This window comes from Delphinus delphis, chromosome 8 (assembly GCF_949987515.2).
Source record: "Delphinus delphis chromosome 8, mDelDel1.2, whole genome shotgun sequence".
NCBI lineage: Eukaryota > Metazoa > Chordata > Mammalia > Artiodactyla > Delphinidae > Delphinus > Delphinus delphis.
In genome coordinates this window covers 15,987,763-16,005,642 of record NC_082690.1, presented here as the reverse complement: position 1 = coordinate 16,005,642, position 17,880 = coordinate 15,987,763, and the positions used below count along the sequence as shown (strand labels likewise).

Below are 17,880 nucleotides of genomic sequence, written 5' to 3'. Positions count from 1 at the left end.
AAGACATGATGAGCAGTTTACTTCTGACTGATTTGTGAGTTCTTTGAATGTGTTGTGGATTATGGAAGTTAGCAGAGCAGGACTCTTCTCTATTCTGCTTTTTCTCCCTGTCCACCAAGAGCTTTTTTTAAAAGATGGATAGAAGAGGTTTTCAGAATTAATAAAGACCTATGAGTAGCCAGCTTCAAGTCTACCAAGATTGTAAGGAATCTTGTGATGTACTTCTGGGTAGGAGTTTATTTTGTTAATTCACAACCCTTTCTTGATGGTTTCCTCAAGTTTGTTTCTTGGCTGTCAGTGTACCTTAAATGTTGTTTTTTGTTTGTTTTTTTAAACCATCTGTGTATACTTTATTAAGAAATGAAACTGTTTCTCTGCTGTCTTCTAGTCCATTACTTTTGTTGTAATCAGTATATATTGAGAACAGATTTGTGAATCTTAATCTGTTAAGAGAGGTTTCAAGTTAATTGGTGAGGAAAGCATTTATATTTAGAAAGCTCAACAATAAGACCTTTGTTGATTTCTGTTCTGTTAGAAAGCTGGTTCCATAGTCTAAAATGTTCATCATAATGGCATAAATCTCTTCTGGTGCCTCTTAGGGGAGGTTTTAATCTCAGAAGAATGTTGAGTCATATAAAGCACTCAAAAGTCACGAGAGAAGAGATGATATGATAGAGGAGGCAACTCATAATACATTTAGAAAGTACAGACTATATGTGGTGATCAAGCTGTGGTGTATATAAATCAAATCACTATGTTGTACACCTGGAACTAATACGTATTGTATGTCAATTATACTTCAATAACAAAGAATACATCTTTAAAAAGAAAAGAAAGTACAGACTATACAAAGAATTTTAGGGAGTTCCCAGGTGGTCTAGTGGTTAGGATTGCAGGCTTTCACTGCTTTCAGTGCTGGGGCCTGGGTTCAATCCCCGGTCAGGGAACTGAGATCCCACAAGCTGTGCAGCATGGCCAAAAAAGAAAAACAAAAAAAGAGACTTTTAGAAAACAGTGGTTTTTCTGAAGTCTCTTGATAAGCAGCAAATTGAGCTGATTTATAAGTTGGCAAATTCCTTTTATTTAGAATGGAAGAAATCTGATTTAAATTGTCAGTTTGCTCTTGACATCAATTATGGTTAAATCTTTTTTGTAATTTGAGACTAACTAGTTCAAGAACCTGTAGGTAGGGGAATAGATTAATGGACATCTCATGTCATTTCACTGATTAGTTCACCTACCACTGAGTTCAGTGATCTTATTCTGATGTCTCATGAATGAATGTTTTTCTTTTCAGTGAAACTTTTTTTTTTTTTTTTTCGGTACGTGGGCCTCTCACTGTTGTGGCCTCTCCCGTTGCGGAGCACAGGCCCCGGACGCGCAGGCTCAGCGGCCGTGGCTCACGGGCCCAGCCGCTCCACGGCATGTGGGATCTTCCCGGACCGGGGCACGAACCCGCGTCCCCTGCATCGGCAGGCGGACTCTCAACCACTGCGCCACCAGGGAAGCCCCAGTGAAACTTTTTAAACTTACTTTGGCAAAGCAGATTGAAAATATAGGGAGCTGAGCTGCCTATAGGAGTTGGTATATTATTGTAGCCTATAGGAGTTGGTATGTTGTTGACTGAAGAGCACCTTGTTCAGATTTATTAAAGCCAAAATTCTGAGTTTAAAAAATGGGATGACTTACTATAAATGTGTTCTCAGATATTAACTCTTGGTGGCTACGATATGGAAAAGCTCATACAGATTTTTTTAAAACACACCTTTTTTTAATTCAGAAAAAACCTTCTTGTTCACCCAAAGTTGTAGGAAAATTAGTTTTATATATTAATTGCTCAGTTGAAAACCTCTTATTATCTTAGTTTTTCTATCAAAAAGGTAGTTAAGTGTTCTTTTAGGTAGGATGTTATTTACTTGATTTCTTTGAGGCAGGTTTTTGGTGAAAAGAAACTAAGCACAATTAAGATGTTTTATTGACTGATTAGACCCAGGTAGAGTTCAGTACAGAATGGCTTGTGCTAAATTATATTCAGCTTAGTTAAGACCTAAACTACAAAGCTAAATATATGCTCTTCATTGTTTAATTTCTATACACAGTTAAAACTAGTCCTCGAAAACCTCGCGGGAGACCTAGAAGTGGCTCTGACCGAAATTCAGCTCTCCTCTCAGACCCATCTGTGTTCTCCCCTCTAAATAAATCAGAGACCAAATCTGGAGATAAGATCAAGAAGAAAGATTCTAAAAGTATAGAAAAGAAGAGAGGAAGACCTCCCACCTTCCCTGGAGTAAAACTCAAAATAACGCATGGAAAGGACATTTCAGAGTTACCAAAGGGAAACAAAGAAGATAGCCTGAAGAAAATGAAACGAACACCTTCTGCTACATTTCAGCAAGCCACAAAGATTAAAAAATTAAGAGCAGGTAAACTCTCTCCTCTCAAGTCAAAGTTTAAGACAGGGAAGCTTCAAATAGGAAGGAAGGGGGTACAGATTGTACGCCGGCGAGGAAGGCCTCCATCAACAGAAAGGATAAAGACCCCTTCAGGTCTCCTCATTAACTCTGAACTGGAAAAGCCCCAGAAGGTCCGGAAAGACAAGGAAGGAACACCTCCACTCACAAAAGAAGATAAGACAGTAGTCAGACAAAGCCCTCGAAGGATTAAGCCGGTTAGGATTATTCCTTCTTCTAAAAGGACAGATGCAACAATTGCTAAGCAGCTCTTGCAGAGGGCAAAAAAGGGGGCTCAAAAGAAAATTGAGAAAGAAGCAGCTCAGCTGCAAGGAAGAAAGGTGAAGACACAGGTCAAAAACATCCGACAGTTCATTATGCCTGTTGTCAGTGCCATCTCCTCGAGGATCATTAAAACTCCTCGGCGGTTCATAGAGGATGAGGATTATGACCCTCCAATTAAAATTGCCCGACTAGAGTCTACACCGAATAGTAGATTCAGTGCCACGTCCTGTGGATCTTCCGAAAAATCAAGTGCAGCTTCTCAGCACTCCTCTCAGATGTCTTCAGACTCCTCCCGGTCCAGTAGCCCCAGTGTTGATACCTCCACAGATTCTCAGGCCTCTGAGGAGATTCAGGTACTTCCTGAAGAGCGGAGCGATACCCCCGAAGTTCACACTCCACTGCCTATTTCCCAGTCCCCAGAAAACGATAGTAATGACAGGAGAAGCAGAAGGTATTCAGTGTCAGAGAGAAGTTTTGGATCTAGAACGACGAAAAAGTTGTCCACCCTACAAAGTGCCCCCCAGCAGCAGACCTCTTCCTCGCCACCTCCACCCCTGCTTACTCCACCGCCCCCGCTGCAGCCAGCCTCCAGTATCTCTGACCACACACCTTGGCTCATGCCTCCAACCATCCCTTTAGCATCACCATTTTTGCCTACTTCTGCCGCTCCCATGCAAGGGAAGCGAAAATCTATTTTGCGAGAACCGACATTTAGGTGGACTTCTTTAAAGCACTCTAGGTCAGAGCCACAGTACTTTTCCTCAGCAAAGTATGCCAAAGAAGGTCTTATTCGCAAACCAATATTTGATAATTTCCGCCCCCCTCCACTGACTCCTGAGGATGTCGGCTTCGCGTCCGGGTTTTCTACATCTGGTACTGCTGCTTCAGCCCGATTGTTTTCGCCACTCCATTCTGGAACAAGGTTTGATATGCACAAAAGGAGCCCTCTTCTGAGAGCTCCACGATTTACTCCAAGTGAGGCTCACTCTAGGATATTTGAGTCTGTAACCTTGCCTAGTAATCGAACTTCTGCTGGAACATCTTCTTCAGGAGTATCTAACAGGAAAAGGAAAAGAAAAGTGTTTAGCCCTATTCGATCGGAACCAAGATCTCCTTCTCACTCCATGAGGACAAGAAGTGGAAGGCTTAGCACTTCTGAGCTGTCACCTCTCACCCCACCGTCTTCTGTCTCTTCCTCGTTAAGCATTTCTGTTAGTCCTCTTGCCACTAGTGCCTTAAACCCAACTTTTACTTTTCCTTCTCACTCCCTGACTCAGTCTGGGGAATCTGCAGAGAAAAACCAGAGACCAAGGAAGCAGACTAGTGCTCCGGCAGAGCCATTTTCGTCCAGTAGTCCCACTCCTCTCTTCCCTTGGTTTACCCCAGGCTCTCAGACTGAGAGAGGGAGAAATAAAGACAAAGCCCCTGAGGAGCTGTCCAAAGAGCGAGATGCTGACAAGAGCGTGGAGAAGGACAAGAGTAGAGAGAGAGACCGGGAGAGAGAGAAAGAGAATAAGCGGGAGTCCAGGAAAGAGAAAAGGAAAAAGGGATCAGAAATTCAGAGTAGCTCTGCTTTGTATCCTGTGGGTAGGGTTTCCAAAGAGAAGGTTGTTGGTGAAGATGTGGCCACTTCATCTTCTGCCAAAAAAGCAACCGGGCGGAAGAAGTCTTCATCACTTGATTCTGGGACTGATATTGCTTCTGTGACTCTTGGGGATACAACAGCTGTCAAAACCAAAATACTTATAAAGAAAGGGAGAGGAAATCTGGAAAAAACCAACTTGGACCTCGGCCCAACTGCCCCATCCCTGGAGAAGGAGAAAACCCTCTGCCTTTCCACTCCTTCATCTAGCACTGTTAAACATTCCACTTCCTCCATAGGCTCCATGTTGGCTCAGGCAGACAAGCTTCCAATGACTGACAAGAGGGTTGCCAGCCTCCTAAAAAAGGCCAAAGCCCAGCTCTGCAAGATTGAGAAGAGTAAGAGTCTTAAACAAACTGACCAGCCCAAAGCACAGGTACTCTTTTCCATCTTGCCCATTAAAATCAACAGTTTCTCGAGCCCCGTCTAGGAGCAAGTTTTAGGCTGAGTGTTTCAGTTAGATCCAGGTATGGGAATCAGGAAAAGATGGTGGCATTCGCAGTGGTCCTTTACGGACGGGTAGGATTTTGATAGGTAGAAAATGATAGGGGAGAAATTTTTAAGGAGAGGAAACAGTGTAGGGTAGAGATAGAAAAGTATAAAGCATACTTGAGGAACGGGGATAGCTGGACTGGTACGTGTAGGAAAGCGGTGAACCAAGACTGAAAGGTACGTGGGGCCACATTACCCTGAACGCTGAGTTGTTTTGTACTTAATGGGTTTGGTGTAATGGAATCTGTGACTTAATTTTGAAGATGCATTTTTGCAGTCAGATTGTTTTACTGTTGTTTCCTATAGGAAACAGGGACGGGGGGAATCTCTTCCTCTGAGCTGTGAGTGATCAGACCAATAGAAAATAGGTATCTGCAGAATACATATGAGAAGCACTTAGCCTCAAGTTGTGATACAGAAAAGCTGTACAATTCAGTTAGTTAAGATGATGACAAACAGATTTTTGTAAAGAAGAGCTTTTTTTTCCTCTTTTTTTTAATTAACAAAGCGAGCTAGGCACTGGTCTTTTCTGAGAAAACCTGCCAATCTTTAGATTGTTTTTAAACATCGTCATGTAGTAGATGCGTGTTTATACCAACATGTCAAGTTAGGTTAAGATGACCACAAACTTAGGTTTTAATGTTATTCAGCGTAGGGCCACATTTACATTTAGTAATTCTGCCAGTTGAGAGGTCTAGCAGGAATATGATGAGACTTATTTCCGACACCATTTTGGATGTTTTTGGTTAACCTCCTAGTGGTAGGAGCCGTGGCTCTTCAAAGTGTGAGACATTTCTGTTTGGAGCCGTGGCCTTTTATACTTCCATGTATAGGTTATTTCCCCCTACTTCTCTGTTGATCAGGGAAATACAAGAAATAGTCTGTGGCTCGGTAAGCCCAGTTTACACGAGAATGAGCTTCTTGATAATGCAGACTGGCAGCTTGATTTTTTTTTTGAGGAAAATTTTAAAGAAGTAGTATAATTGGGAATAGAAGCTTAGCTGATTTCTGTTTTTTGATTAGAATCCTTGTCTGCCAATTTTAGAAGTAGATGATTTCTATATATTGATATGGCCTATCAGCTGGGAATAACTAGAGTTGTATGTGTTGAATCTATAAGTTAATCAACTATACCTTGGCTTCATTCAATTATATTTTCAACGCATATGGTTGTTATTGTTTGTTTTTGGCTTGCCTCCTCCTCAGGGTCAAGAAAGTGACTCATCGGAGACCTCTGTGCGAGGACCCCGGATTAAACACGTCTGCAGAAGAGCTGCTGTTGCCCTTGGCCGAAAACGAGCTGTGTTTCCTGATGACATGCCCACCCTGAGTGCCTTACCTTGGGAAGAACGAGAAAAGATTTTGTCTTCCATGGGAAATGATGGTAGGTCGGGGATGTCAACCTTGAGGTCTGAGCAGACACTGGGTTTGTTTGCTGATCATCCTGGGAGTGCCCAGTAGGCTCTTCATAGCATTATATGTTAGGCTGGGTCCTCCAAAAACCAGATGGCGGAGGGTGGGGGGATTAAATGTGTAAGGGTGTTATTAGAGGAAATGCCTGAGAGAGAAAATGGGGAGGGAGTCAGGAAGGGCTGGGAGAGCTGTCAGACTGCTCTGTAAGTCTGATCCTAGTGAAGGAGAGTGGGAAGGAAGGCTGGGCAGAATCTTCCTGGATGCCGTGCAGTGTGAGAAAGCTCGGCAAGGCTGTCAGGGAGCCCTTGAGCAAACATTGACTGTCAGAGGAGTCTCGTGTCTCCCTGGAACAGGCCTACCCTAGTATCCCTGCCATGCTTGTCACTGCCTGAGAGCAACCTCTGTGGTAATTGTGGCCTCTGTACCCCTGGATTTCAGAGCACAGCAGCTGGGGGCCCTGTGGTTTCAGGTCTGTGAGGCACGTTCTCATGGGTGACTGCTCAGATGAAATTTAGAGGTTTAGAGAGTCTTCAGAAGCATTCAATTCATATTCTTTTTTTTTTTTTTAATGCTTTCTTTCCTTTCTTTTTTGTAATCATATTTTCTTTTTTTAAAACCATTAATTAATTATTTTTTGTATTTTGGCCACGCTGCGTGGCTTTCAGGATGTTCCCCAACCAGGGATCGAACCCGGGCCCCTGCAGTGAAAGTGCCAAATCCTAACAACTAGGTCACCAGGGAACTCCCTCAATTCATGTTCTTGACTTTCGGTTACACTGTATTTTGTTTTCATTGTTTGGATTTCTGCTTTCATCAAACTGCAAGTTATAGGCATTTTTAAACATTTAATTATTTAAAACAGGCTCTCTGTTCTGCATATGAATATTTTTATTGTAATGAATTTGATTTTTGGAGTTTCAATTAAAACAACGTTTGAATGTATATACTAACATCAGTAGATTTTGAGAATCTCCCCTCTGCTCCCAGGAAGGAGCCAGATACTCTGTCAGAGCTAATGCCACATTTCTTTAACAGACAAGTCATCGATTGCTGGCTCAGAAGACGCCGAACCTCTTGCTCCGCCCATCAAACCAATTAAACCCGTCACCAGAAACAAGGCGCCGCAGGAACCTCCAGTAAAGAAGGGACGGCGGTCAAGGCGGTGTGGACAGTGTCCCGGCTGCCAGGTGCCTGAGGACTGTGGTGTGTGCACTAACTGCTTGGACAAGCCCAAGTTTGGTGGCCGCAACATAAAGAAGCAGTGCTGCAAGTGAGTGCGCGTCTCTCTGGGGGGCTGGTCTCAGCCACTGTCCCGCTTGTCACAGAGAAAATGCGCCCGAATGCCCAGTGTGGTTGTACCAAGTCACCTCAAGTTGCAAGATGAGTTGTACGCTTGGATTTTGGGCTGTGCTGGGTTTGGGCTGTGCTTAAATCAGAAATCCTCAGGTGCAGCGCTGTGAATGTTCTGTATCTGCTCAGGTCGGTGTGGTAGCCATTAGCCATATGGCTGTTTAGCACCTGAAACATGGTTGGTGTGACTGAGGAACTCCCTGTAATTTTGAATTCACATAGCCACGTGTGTCTAGAGCTGCCATATCAGTGCAACTCTGGAGGGTTTCTACTTAATCACCAATGAGTTTAGGCCTGCTATTTATCAGGTCAACTGAAATTACCTTTATCTTTATGGCATTCAGGAAATATTGGTGATATAAGTCTCTCCACTCGCTAACTCTCAGCATATTTTCATGCCTATGAAAGTCTTCCCCCACCCCGCACGCTACTTGCGGAATCTTAGTTCCCCAACCAGGAATCGAACCCGGGCCACGGCAGTGAAAGCGCCGAGTCCTAACCACTGGACCGCCAGGGAATTCCCTGGAAGTTTTGATTACTCTACCTTTTTTCCCTTTTTCTAGTCAGTTTGTGGATGCACTTTCTACTCTCTGGGATAATTTGTTTAAAGTGGATCAAGAGAATTGCATAAATAAATTTTGGTGGTTGAGTATCTCATCAAGTGCCTGGCACCAGGAATGGATATTATCCGTAGATGTTTGCTGAATGAACGAATAACATGAAAGTGACTTATATAAAACATAATTGGGAGAAATGCTGCATTACTTACTTAAGGGGAGACAGTTTCTAGGAGACAGAGAAGTTCTGTGCTTTGGTTTAGTCTGGCCTTAAGCAAGAATCTTGTCTCAGTCCCATTAGTGGAAAGAAGTGAGACAATTCACAGAACAGCAAAAAAATGTACATGATAGCAAGATAAAATGGCACTAAATTTAGGGGTTGCAGTGGATTCAGTTCAATATTAAACTTCAAATTAAGTTTTGAGTTTCAATAAACTGAGGATAGAAATATCTCTCAAAGCCCTGAGATAGACCTGTAGCATTGTAGTGGCAGACAAAGGACTCGGGTAATTTTAGTCCATTTTGTATTCAGATTACTATATGAATAATAATCTCATAAGGGAGCAGAACTGATTTGACTGCGAGAAGTAACGACTGATCGTTTTGTGTGTGGCGCTAGTCAGTACTGGGTTGCAAGACATTTGAGTCCCATTTCAAAAATAATTTGATATTTGCTCCTTTTAGATCCTCAAGATAGGTGAAATTGTTGATCAAAGGATTTAAAGGCTTGAATTTAAATAATGAGCAGTCCTTTTTTCAACTCTCAAAATGAACCTGAGTAAAGGTTCATGGATTCTTTTTTTATTTTTTTAAATTAATTAATTAATTTATTTTTGGCTGCGTTGGGTCTTTGTTGCTGCGCGCAGGCATTCTCTAGTTGTGGTGAGTGGGGGCTACTCTGTCACGGTGCAGGGGCTTCTCATTGCAGTGGCTTCTCTTGTTGAGGAGCACAGGCTCTAGGCGCGCGGGCTTCAGTAGTTGTGGCTTGTGGGCTCTAGAGCGCGGGCTCAGTAGTTGTGGTGCTCGGGCTTAGTTGCTCCGCGGCATGTGGGATATTCCCGGACCAGGGCTCTAACGTGTGTCCGCTGCATTGGCAGGTGGGTTCTTAACCACTGCGCCACCAGGGAAGCCCAAGGTTCACGGATTCTTGCAGACGAATTAATACGTGCTTCAATTGCTTCTCTCCTAAATGAAGTTTACTTTATGGTATCCCTTATTATTCTAGGATGAGAAAATGTCAGAATCTACAATGGATGCCTTCCAAAGCCTACCTTCAGAAGCAAGCAAAAGGTAGTGTTGTCAAAAGATCTTCCCCCAAATGCTTCCTGCTTTAATGTCGTATAGTTGTGTACATCTAGTGTAAAGAGAATACTAGCCTTTTTTCAAGTACTGCTGTTTCCCAGGGAGCTGTTGGTTGTTGAAGCTGGGTGATAGGTACATGAGTGTTCATTTTACTCTTCCCTTCACCTTGGAGTATGTTTGAATATTTCCATAAGAAAAATTTCTTTTAATTCATACAAAAAATTACATTATATTTCATTTCCTAGAGTAATAAGAGTATACCTGTTTCACTTGCCAACTTGGCATTAACTTTCTTGAGTCTTCCAGTGTCAACTTTAGCTGTAGGAAACTGAGACTAAGATTGTTACATTCCTATACTTATATTTTAAATAAAATTTTCTCACAGAAAAATAATCTTGCATTTCCCCCCCACCCCCAGCTGTGAAGAAGAAAGAGAAAAAGTCTAAGACCAGTGAAAAGAAAGAGAGCAAAGAGAGCAGTGTTGTGAAGAGCTTGGCGGACTCTAGTCAGAAGTCTACCCCGTCAGCAAGAGAGGATCCCGCCCCCAAGAAAAGCAACAGTGAGCCACCTCCGCGGAAGCCTCCGGAGGACAAGAGTGAGGAAGGGAATGCCTCCACCCCAGGAGCTGAGGCCAAACAAGTGGCCACGCCCTCTTCCAGGAAGTCCAGCAAGCAGGTCTCCCAGCCGGCACCAGCCATCCCCCTACAGCCCCCCAGCACAGCACCACCGAGAAAAGAAGTCCCCAAGACCACTCCTAGTGAGCCCAAGAAAAAGCAGCCTCCACCTCCAGAGTCAGGTGAGTGAGGACAGCAGGAAGAGCTGCTGAACCGGAAGTACCAGCACAGGACACTGACATCTTAAACAGCATTTGGAAACCTGAAATGTATATTGTTAAGTCTTTGATACAAGAAAACTAGCTCTCTTTTAAATATTTATTTAATTTTTTTTTTGGCTGCGCCGGGTCTTAGTTGTGGCCCAAGGGATCTTTTAGTTGCGGCATGCATGCGGGATCTAGTTCCCTGACTACGGATCAAACCCGGGCCCTCTGCATTGGGAGCGTGGAGTATTAACCACTGGACCACCAGGGAAGTTCCAATTAGCTCTCTTTTAACTGTTATATAATAATAAAGAAATAGAAGCAAAAACCAGTTAAGTTGGAGATACTGTCTTAATTTCCTATTCAAAGCCTAGAGTTTAAATGGTTTTTTGTTTTTTCTAATGCCCCTTTCTTTGCAGGCCAATCAGTGCTAGAGTCATCATTGCTATTTAGCATTAACTGTCAATTTAGTGGCATCTGACGGCAGTTTATTTTGAATTCTTTAGGTCCAGAGCAAAGCAAGCAGAAAAAAGTGGCTCCTCGCCCCAGTATTCCTGTAAAACAAAAGCCTAAAGAAAAGGTGAGGAAAGATTTGTTTCCCTGCCATTTGTCAAAGATGTGTTCTATTCTGTAGGGAAATAGCCTTATCCTTGACATTTACGTGATTGAGTGAAACTGCATTTCTGCTTCTGTGTAGATGGCAGTGGAATTTCTTAAAATTAGCAAACTTCAGGTTTAGGCTTTAGCTCACTTCCCTTTTTTTCTTTTTTTTCCCGTTGTTGTTTTCCCCTTCTTTGTAGCCCCACATGCTTATGCTTATGCTGCAGGCTGATGAGTATAATTTTTTCCCCCTCAACGTCCGTTAGCAGTATTTGTCTATAACAATCGCTCACTATTTTTATTATGTGGAGAGAGAGGTCTTAAAGACTTTTCCAGTTCTTTCTGTGCCCCCATAGTGGTGTGCATGCACGTCCAGGCTGATGCTCTCGAGAGCATCAGCAATGCTGAAAAGAGAGACACATGCCAGGTTCTTATTAAGTCGTGTTCCAGAGTTACTATCCAGTTTCAAACTGTGATGATGAAGCATGGTTACATTGGCAAATCTGAAATCATTGACGATCACAGAGCTGGGAAAATTGTTTTGAATCTCATAGGCAGGTTACACAAGTGTGGAGTGATCAGCCCCAGATTTGATGTGTGCAACTCCAAGATCTAGAAAAATGGCAGAATAACCTGCTCCCATCTGGTCAGTGTGGTTTCATTGTACTGACAACCTCAGCTGGCATCGTGGACCACGAGGAAGCAAGATGAAGACACGCAGGAGGGAAAAGCCTGGGATGTGTTTTCTAGGGGTATAAATACATACGTGCCAATAAAATGCTTCAATGGAAAAAAAAAATTCTCCTGAAGATTACTTGTCTGTTTCTCTAGGATACTTATATTGGAAACATGTTTTCCAGATCTGTTAAGATTTGTCATTTGCATTATTATCTGTTGCTGTTGCAAGAGTGAAGGCAGGCAGGGTGTGGATTTGTTCTTTATCCATCTTCTATCCCCATAGGAAAAACCACCTCCAGTCAATAAGCAGGAGAATGCAGGCACTTTGAACATCCTCAGCACTCTTTCCAATGGCAATAGTTCAAAGCAAAAAGTCCCAGCAGATGGAGTCCACAGGATCAGAGTGGACTTTAAGGTAAAAGTGTTCAGTGACCACGGAGTATATTGAGTGTTGTGGACTTTAAATCGAGAAAATGATGTTACCAAAGGTGTTGAAAGAGAGGAAATTCATTCGGGGGGCGGGGCGGACGAATGAAGACTGCCATTAATAGATGGGTTCAGGTGTGTGAGAACTCCGGTCGGTGTTACCAGGTTAGTCTGTGAACTGACTGAAGTACAGAGGCACGGAGCCAGTCCTGCCCATCCTGAGCTGTAAAGTGCTTTTAGATGAGAACAGTATCTGAGGAAGTGCTTCTTTCACATAGGTATTATCAAACCATGATGATCGCTTGAATCAGCAAAACTCTAAGGGAAATTCAATCCCAGTAAATCTTTGCATTGTAGTTAACAGGTGAGCCTTTTAAGAGTTTGTGTCTGAGATTTAAAATTTTTAAAGCGGCAGTTATTTTGAACTCATTGAGATGAAATATTCTCGACATTCTGGTGTCACTCTAATTTTATGCTTTTCGTCCTTATTTTCAATGCAGCGTTTTTTCAGTGCAGCGTTGTGTCGTAAAACTGTCAAAATTATCTTTTCCTCTCTCTCCGCAGGAGGATTGTGAAGCAGAAAATGTGTGGGAGATGGGAGGCTTAGGAATCTTGACCTCTGTTCCTATAACACCCAGGGTGGTTTGCTTTCTCTGTGCCAGTAGTGGGCATGTAGAGGTAAGATATCCTGCTTCTTGGTACCCCAGACAGTATACTGATAGATTATTTTGCTGTGATGAAAGAAATCATTCTATTCTGTTTTGTTGGTATATAGCAGGCACTATATCCTGTTGAAACCTGCAAATGCAATGCTTTGAAGTTTTTTAGAAATTTCAGGAAGGAGTCTGCTTTTTATTAGAGTAGCAGGTTTTTTTTTTTCAGAGTAGCAGTTATTGAGTGTGAAAAGTTTAATAGTTTCATCTCTTAAATTCACTCATTAGTAGAGTTCTGATTTTTTGCTAGATGTCCAAACATGGAAGAAATAATGTTTTTCTAGAAAAAGAGATATGCTGTTGATAGTTAGTTGTTTTATGTTGAATAGCAAAACTTCCTTGTCTATAAAGAGCTCTTAGCAATTAATAAGAAAAAGGAAAACACTCAGTAAAAAAAATAGTCTAAGGGCAGGAGTATATAATTCACAAAACGAGAAGTAAATACATGGTGGGAGGGGAGCGTGAAGCCTTCCGATTACCAAACGCTGTAAATTAAAGCATGATAAAAAGGATCAAGTGGAAATGGAGACTTTCTGTTTCTGGAAATCTAAATTAGTTACAGTCTTTCTGAGAAGATTGTTTGGAAGTATGTATTTATCTTTAAAATGGGTATACCCTCTAACCCAGCAATTGCACTCCAGGCATTTATCTTGAGGATATAATTAGATAAATTATATGTGTATGTATGTTTGTATACATGTATGTATATAATAAACCCTTCTATATGTATAAATATTTGTATATATATAATAAACAGAAGGGTTTATTTCAGTATTTATGATAATAAAAAATTGGAGACAACCCGAAAAGTCATCAATAAGGGGCTGGTACTTCGGTTAAAGTAATTATAGGACATGCGTATAATGGCACATATGAAGTCCTAAAGATGATAATATAGATTCATATTGACATGGAAAGATGTCCATGACACATCACTGAGTTAAAAGAGCAGGTCACAAAATAGTATGTAAAAAGCATGATCGCATTTTGGTTTGGAAAAATGTTTTTGAAATATATATGTAGAAAGAATTCTGAAGGATTTACACCAAAATCTTAAGAGTGTAGTTGGATTGTGGTTGACTTTTGTTTTTTCTTTATCTTTTTGAGTTTTCCTGCAGTGAGTATGTGCCATCTTTACCATAAGGGGAAAAAAAGGTAGCACAATTTTAACTAGGAAGCAGTAATTTGTCATTCGTACAGTTCTCAATTCCTGAATACCTCCTTAGGTTATTATTTGTCACATATGTATTCTAAGGTCATAAAGAAAACCCAAAGCCAAGTTGTAATCCAGATGTTGAGCAATCATTGAGACTCACTAACTAAGACATTCAGTCCTGCCCACTTGCTATTTTAAATTACGCATTAGCAAGTGCAGACAATATTGAATAAGAGTTCACCAAAACTGCCTCTGTGATTTAGTTCAATGCAAATCCTTTATGTATGCAGATTATATAATCCGATACGCTATTTTTCTTCTACATCTTTAAGCTTTCTAAATAATTTCAAAAGTAAACTATCAGACATAAAGTAATTTTTCTGCAAAATTATATTCACAAATAACCGTATGCTGAAAGTTATATATTAAAGAGTGACTTTTTAAATGAAAATGATACCAGTATATGGATTTTTAAATATGTGAAGAAAAAAGGAGTTTTAATGGGCAAAAATTAGCAGCTTAAATAGTAATGGGATAAACAGTAATTTGGAGGTGTAAGTTTTGTTTTCCTTGGGTTTTTTATTATATGGTTGTATCTTAAATATAGATTTAAGAAATTTAGAAAATATATGACATCATTATATGATAAAGTATACAGAGAAATGCAAAATTGTCATTGTAAACGTTCAGTATTTTTTTAAAAAATTTAGTGATTCAGACATTTAATAAAATAAAATAAAGGCATTAAAAAAATAAATTACATTACATTAGCAAAATTTTTGCCTGGTATTCGTTAAGGAAATATTTTCTTAGTTCCTGTTATGAACAATATATTGTTCTAAGTGCTGGAGTTGCTTTAGATAGCATTGAAACTGAGACTGTTCAGTCTATATAAGTGCTAGAGGTCTAGCTGTACCTCTTTTCCTACATAATCTTAACTTTCGTTACATCCATATACATGTTACCCACAGGAATAACTTATTTTCGTAACACCAGTACTTCAACTTCTGTGTTAAAACAGGTTTGTTTTTTTTTTCCAGAGTATAATTGCTGTAATTTAAATTGTGTAGCTGTGACAGCAATCCCACAGGATTCCTAAAAACTGAAATTAGAAAATGAATAGCCCACTGCCTACATTGCACTCCTAAAGCATAACCAGTGCTTGATGAATTTTCCCTCCATTCAAATTTTTTAAAACTTTTTATGTTGACATGATTTCAGATTTACAGAAAAGCTACAAGAGTGGTACAAAGAATTCCCATACACCCTTTACCTGGATTCCCCAAGCATTAATTTTTTTTTTTTTGGCGGTACGCGGGCCTCTCACTGTTGTGGCCTCTCCCGTTGTGGAGCACAGGCTCAGCGGCTGTGGCTCACGGGCCTAGCCGCTCCGCGGCATGTAGGATCTTCCCAGACCGGGACATGAACCCGTGTCCCCTGCATCGGCAGGCGGACTCTCAACCACTGCGCCACCAGGGAAGCCCAATATTTTCTTTTATTGGAGTAAAATTGCTTTAGCGTTAATATTTTTAATTTGCTTTATCCTTTTCTCTTTGTATATGTATCGTACAAAATAAGAAATAAAATATGTACACACATTTTATATGTAGACTTTTTTTTCTTAAAATTTGAGAGCAAGTTGCAGACATATGCCTTTTTACCTCTAAATTTTACACTGTGTATTTCCTAAAACCAAGGACATCCTCTTATATAACCACAATATAATTAACAAAATCAGGAAATTAACGTTGATATATTACAATTATTTAAGTAGACTTTAGTTTTGACCAGTTGTCCCACTGATTTTTTTATGGCAGAAGAAAATTATGAGTCACACTCATTTGAATTTCTGAAAATCTCTTTATCAGTATGAAAATAACTTATTTCTAAAATTAGAGATGGGAAGGACAAACCAGAGCTTACAGTCATTTAGTAGATTATAGAGAGCCTTTAAAACCATCCCTATTTCCCCTTACCCCACTCTTTTACATTGCCTTAGCTCTTTGTTGATACCTCTTTTATGGCACTTAAGCACATTCTATGAAATCTTAGATTGTATCTATTTAGTTATTTTATAATTCTACTATTATTACTACTTTAGTCCCCTGAAACTCCCCAGTATTCTCCTTTTTTAACATAGTCATTGCTTAGTGAACATGTTGAATACAGTATGTACACCACTAGTCCTAAAGCTCAAAGTAAGCAGGTAGGATTTGGTTGATATTTCTACGTGCTATCTGACCGCCTCTGTGTTCCCTTCTTACCCTAGTTTGTGTATTGCCAAGTCTGTTGTGAGCCCTTCCACAAGTTTTGTTTGGAGGAGCACGAGCGCCCTCTGGAGGACCAGCTGGAAAACTGGTGTTGTCGGCGCTGCAAGTTCTGTCATGTTTGTGGAAGGCAGCACCAGGCCACCAAGGTACGACGCTGAGTAATGGGGCCACTTACAGTATTACTCTGTATCTCCATTTCTGCCTTTTAATCTAGGATTTTGTACGCACGTATTTCCTCTGTTGGCTTAGCCTGTTTTTACTGTTTAACTGGGTGTAATCGATTGCCTATTGTTGTGTTTTAATTTAATTTTGGGAGTATAGCAGAAAACGTGGCATTGGATAAGATCCTCAAAATATATCAAATCTCCTTTATCAGAATGTTCACCACTGAGTGCCTTTGGCAGGACATAAATCCCTATGCCTTGAGAGTAAATAATTTATGAGGAAATTTAAGCCGTCACAGTGATGTGCTGTATTTACTTGAAGATAAGTATGAAATGGGGTACTAAGTGACAGGTGTCCAGTGAAGGTGAGGTGATGCCCACCTTTTTGCCTTCTTATTTTCTTACAGCAGCTGCTGGAGTGTAATAAGTGCCGAAACAGCTATCACCCTGAGTGCCTGGGACCAAATTACCCCACCAAACCCACAAAGAAAAAGAAAGTTTGGGTGAGTTTCTCACACAATGGGCAGTTTCAGAGAGAATTGTCATGGGACTGTCAGGCGTGCACAAACTGTAAGAGGGCTATCCTGCTTGAGGAAGAAAAGCCGTCCCAGTAGAGAAGTCAACTCTAGAAATGGATTGCATTTGAGACCTTCTTAAATAAGAAGAGATATTAAAAATAAGAAGTTCCTATTGAATTTCTTTCATGTCTTCCAGATCTGTACCAAGTGTGTTCGCTGCAAGAGCTGTGGATCCACGACTCCCGGCAAAGGGTGGGATGCACAGTGGTCTCACGATTTCTCACTCTGCCATGATTGTGCCAAACTCTTTGCTAAAGGTACCTCAGAAAAGCCAGTTTTGTCAACTTTTAGAGGTTGTACTTAGTGTTTGGGAGGTGAACTGGACACTGCAGTGGAATGAAAAGGTCTTACCATTCTTGTCCAGGATGCCATTTAGACAAATTTCCTAAGTTTCTGGTCTTGCTCTTTTCCTTACACAGAGGCTTAGAGCAACTAGGAAGGTTTTGTTATCTTTGGGGGGATGAATCAAGGAGACTTTTTATAGTAACTCACCACAAAGAAATGCTCTAAACCAGTATTTCCCAAAGTGAGGTATATATCCATTTGATTGTTTCAGAAATGACTTTAGGTGGTACTGAGTCAAAGATTTGATCTTAATAGTTGAGCTAGAAAAAAATTATAGCCAATACATTAAACTGACTTAGGATGATAACGATATAAAGTTCACTATTGAAGTTATTTAAAATAAGCAAATCAATGTTAAGTCTACTAAGTAAAAAATAATAAGAGGTGATACGTGGATAAAACAAATTGATGAAGGGTGTCTATTTTTCCGAATTTTAGGAAGCACTGCTCTAAGCTCTAATGTAAAAGCACTAGGAATAAGGGAAAAGTGTAAATTAACTGTGTTTTTACTCCCATTACCCTCTCCTCTTTTTTAAAAATTTAAACATTTCTTTGGAATGTTTAAGAGAGAAAGTTCTCTCTTCCATTCTGTTACGTTATCTATAAAATCTACCTTATGACCTTTAAAAATGGGTCTAAAGA

At 40.6% G+C, this 17,880-nt stretch overlaps 1 protein-coding gene and 1 pseudogene across 8 annotated transcripts in view; both read left to right on the top strand.

Moving 5' to 3' along the window:
* KMT2A (lysine methyltransferase 2A) overlaps positions 1-17,880 on the top strand; it is a 76,231-nt gene that overhangs the window by 27,371 nt on the left and 30,980 nt on the right. For 5 of the 8 annotated variants that reach the window (XM_060017870.1, XM_060017869.1, XM_060017868.1 and 2 more), the window contains 11 exons: positions 2,100-4,753; positions 6,076-6,253; positions 7,318-7,552; positions 9,415-9,479; positions 9,910-10,287; positions 10,815-10,888; positions 11,870-12,001; positions 12,577-12,690; positions 16,151-16,297; positions 16,723-16,818; positions 17,030-17,150. In XM_060017870.1, coding sequence (XP_059873853.1) covers positions 2,100-4,753; positions 6,076-6,253; positions 7,318-7,552; positions 9,415-9,479; positions 9,910-10,287; positions 10,815-10,888; positions 11,870-12,001; positions 12,577-12,690; positions 16,151-16,297; positions 16,723-16,818; positions 17,030-17,150 — 4,194 coding nt within the window. The remainder of the gene's footprint in view (positions 1-2,099; positions 4,754-6,075; positions 6,254-7,317; positions 7,553-9,414; positions 9,480-9,909; positions 10,288-10,814; positions 10,889-11,869; positions 12,002-12,576; positions 12,691-16,150; positions 16,298-16,722; positions 16,819-17,029; positions 17,151-17,880) is intronic. The other 3 variants (XM_060017871.1, XM_060017872.1, XM_060017873.1) reach the window with 3 other exon arrangements.
* LOC132429491 (small ribosomal subunit protein uS8-like) lies at positions 11,156-11,958 on the top strand (annotated as a pseudogene).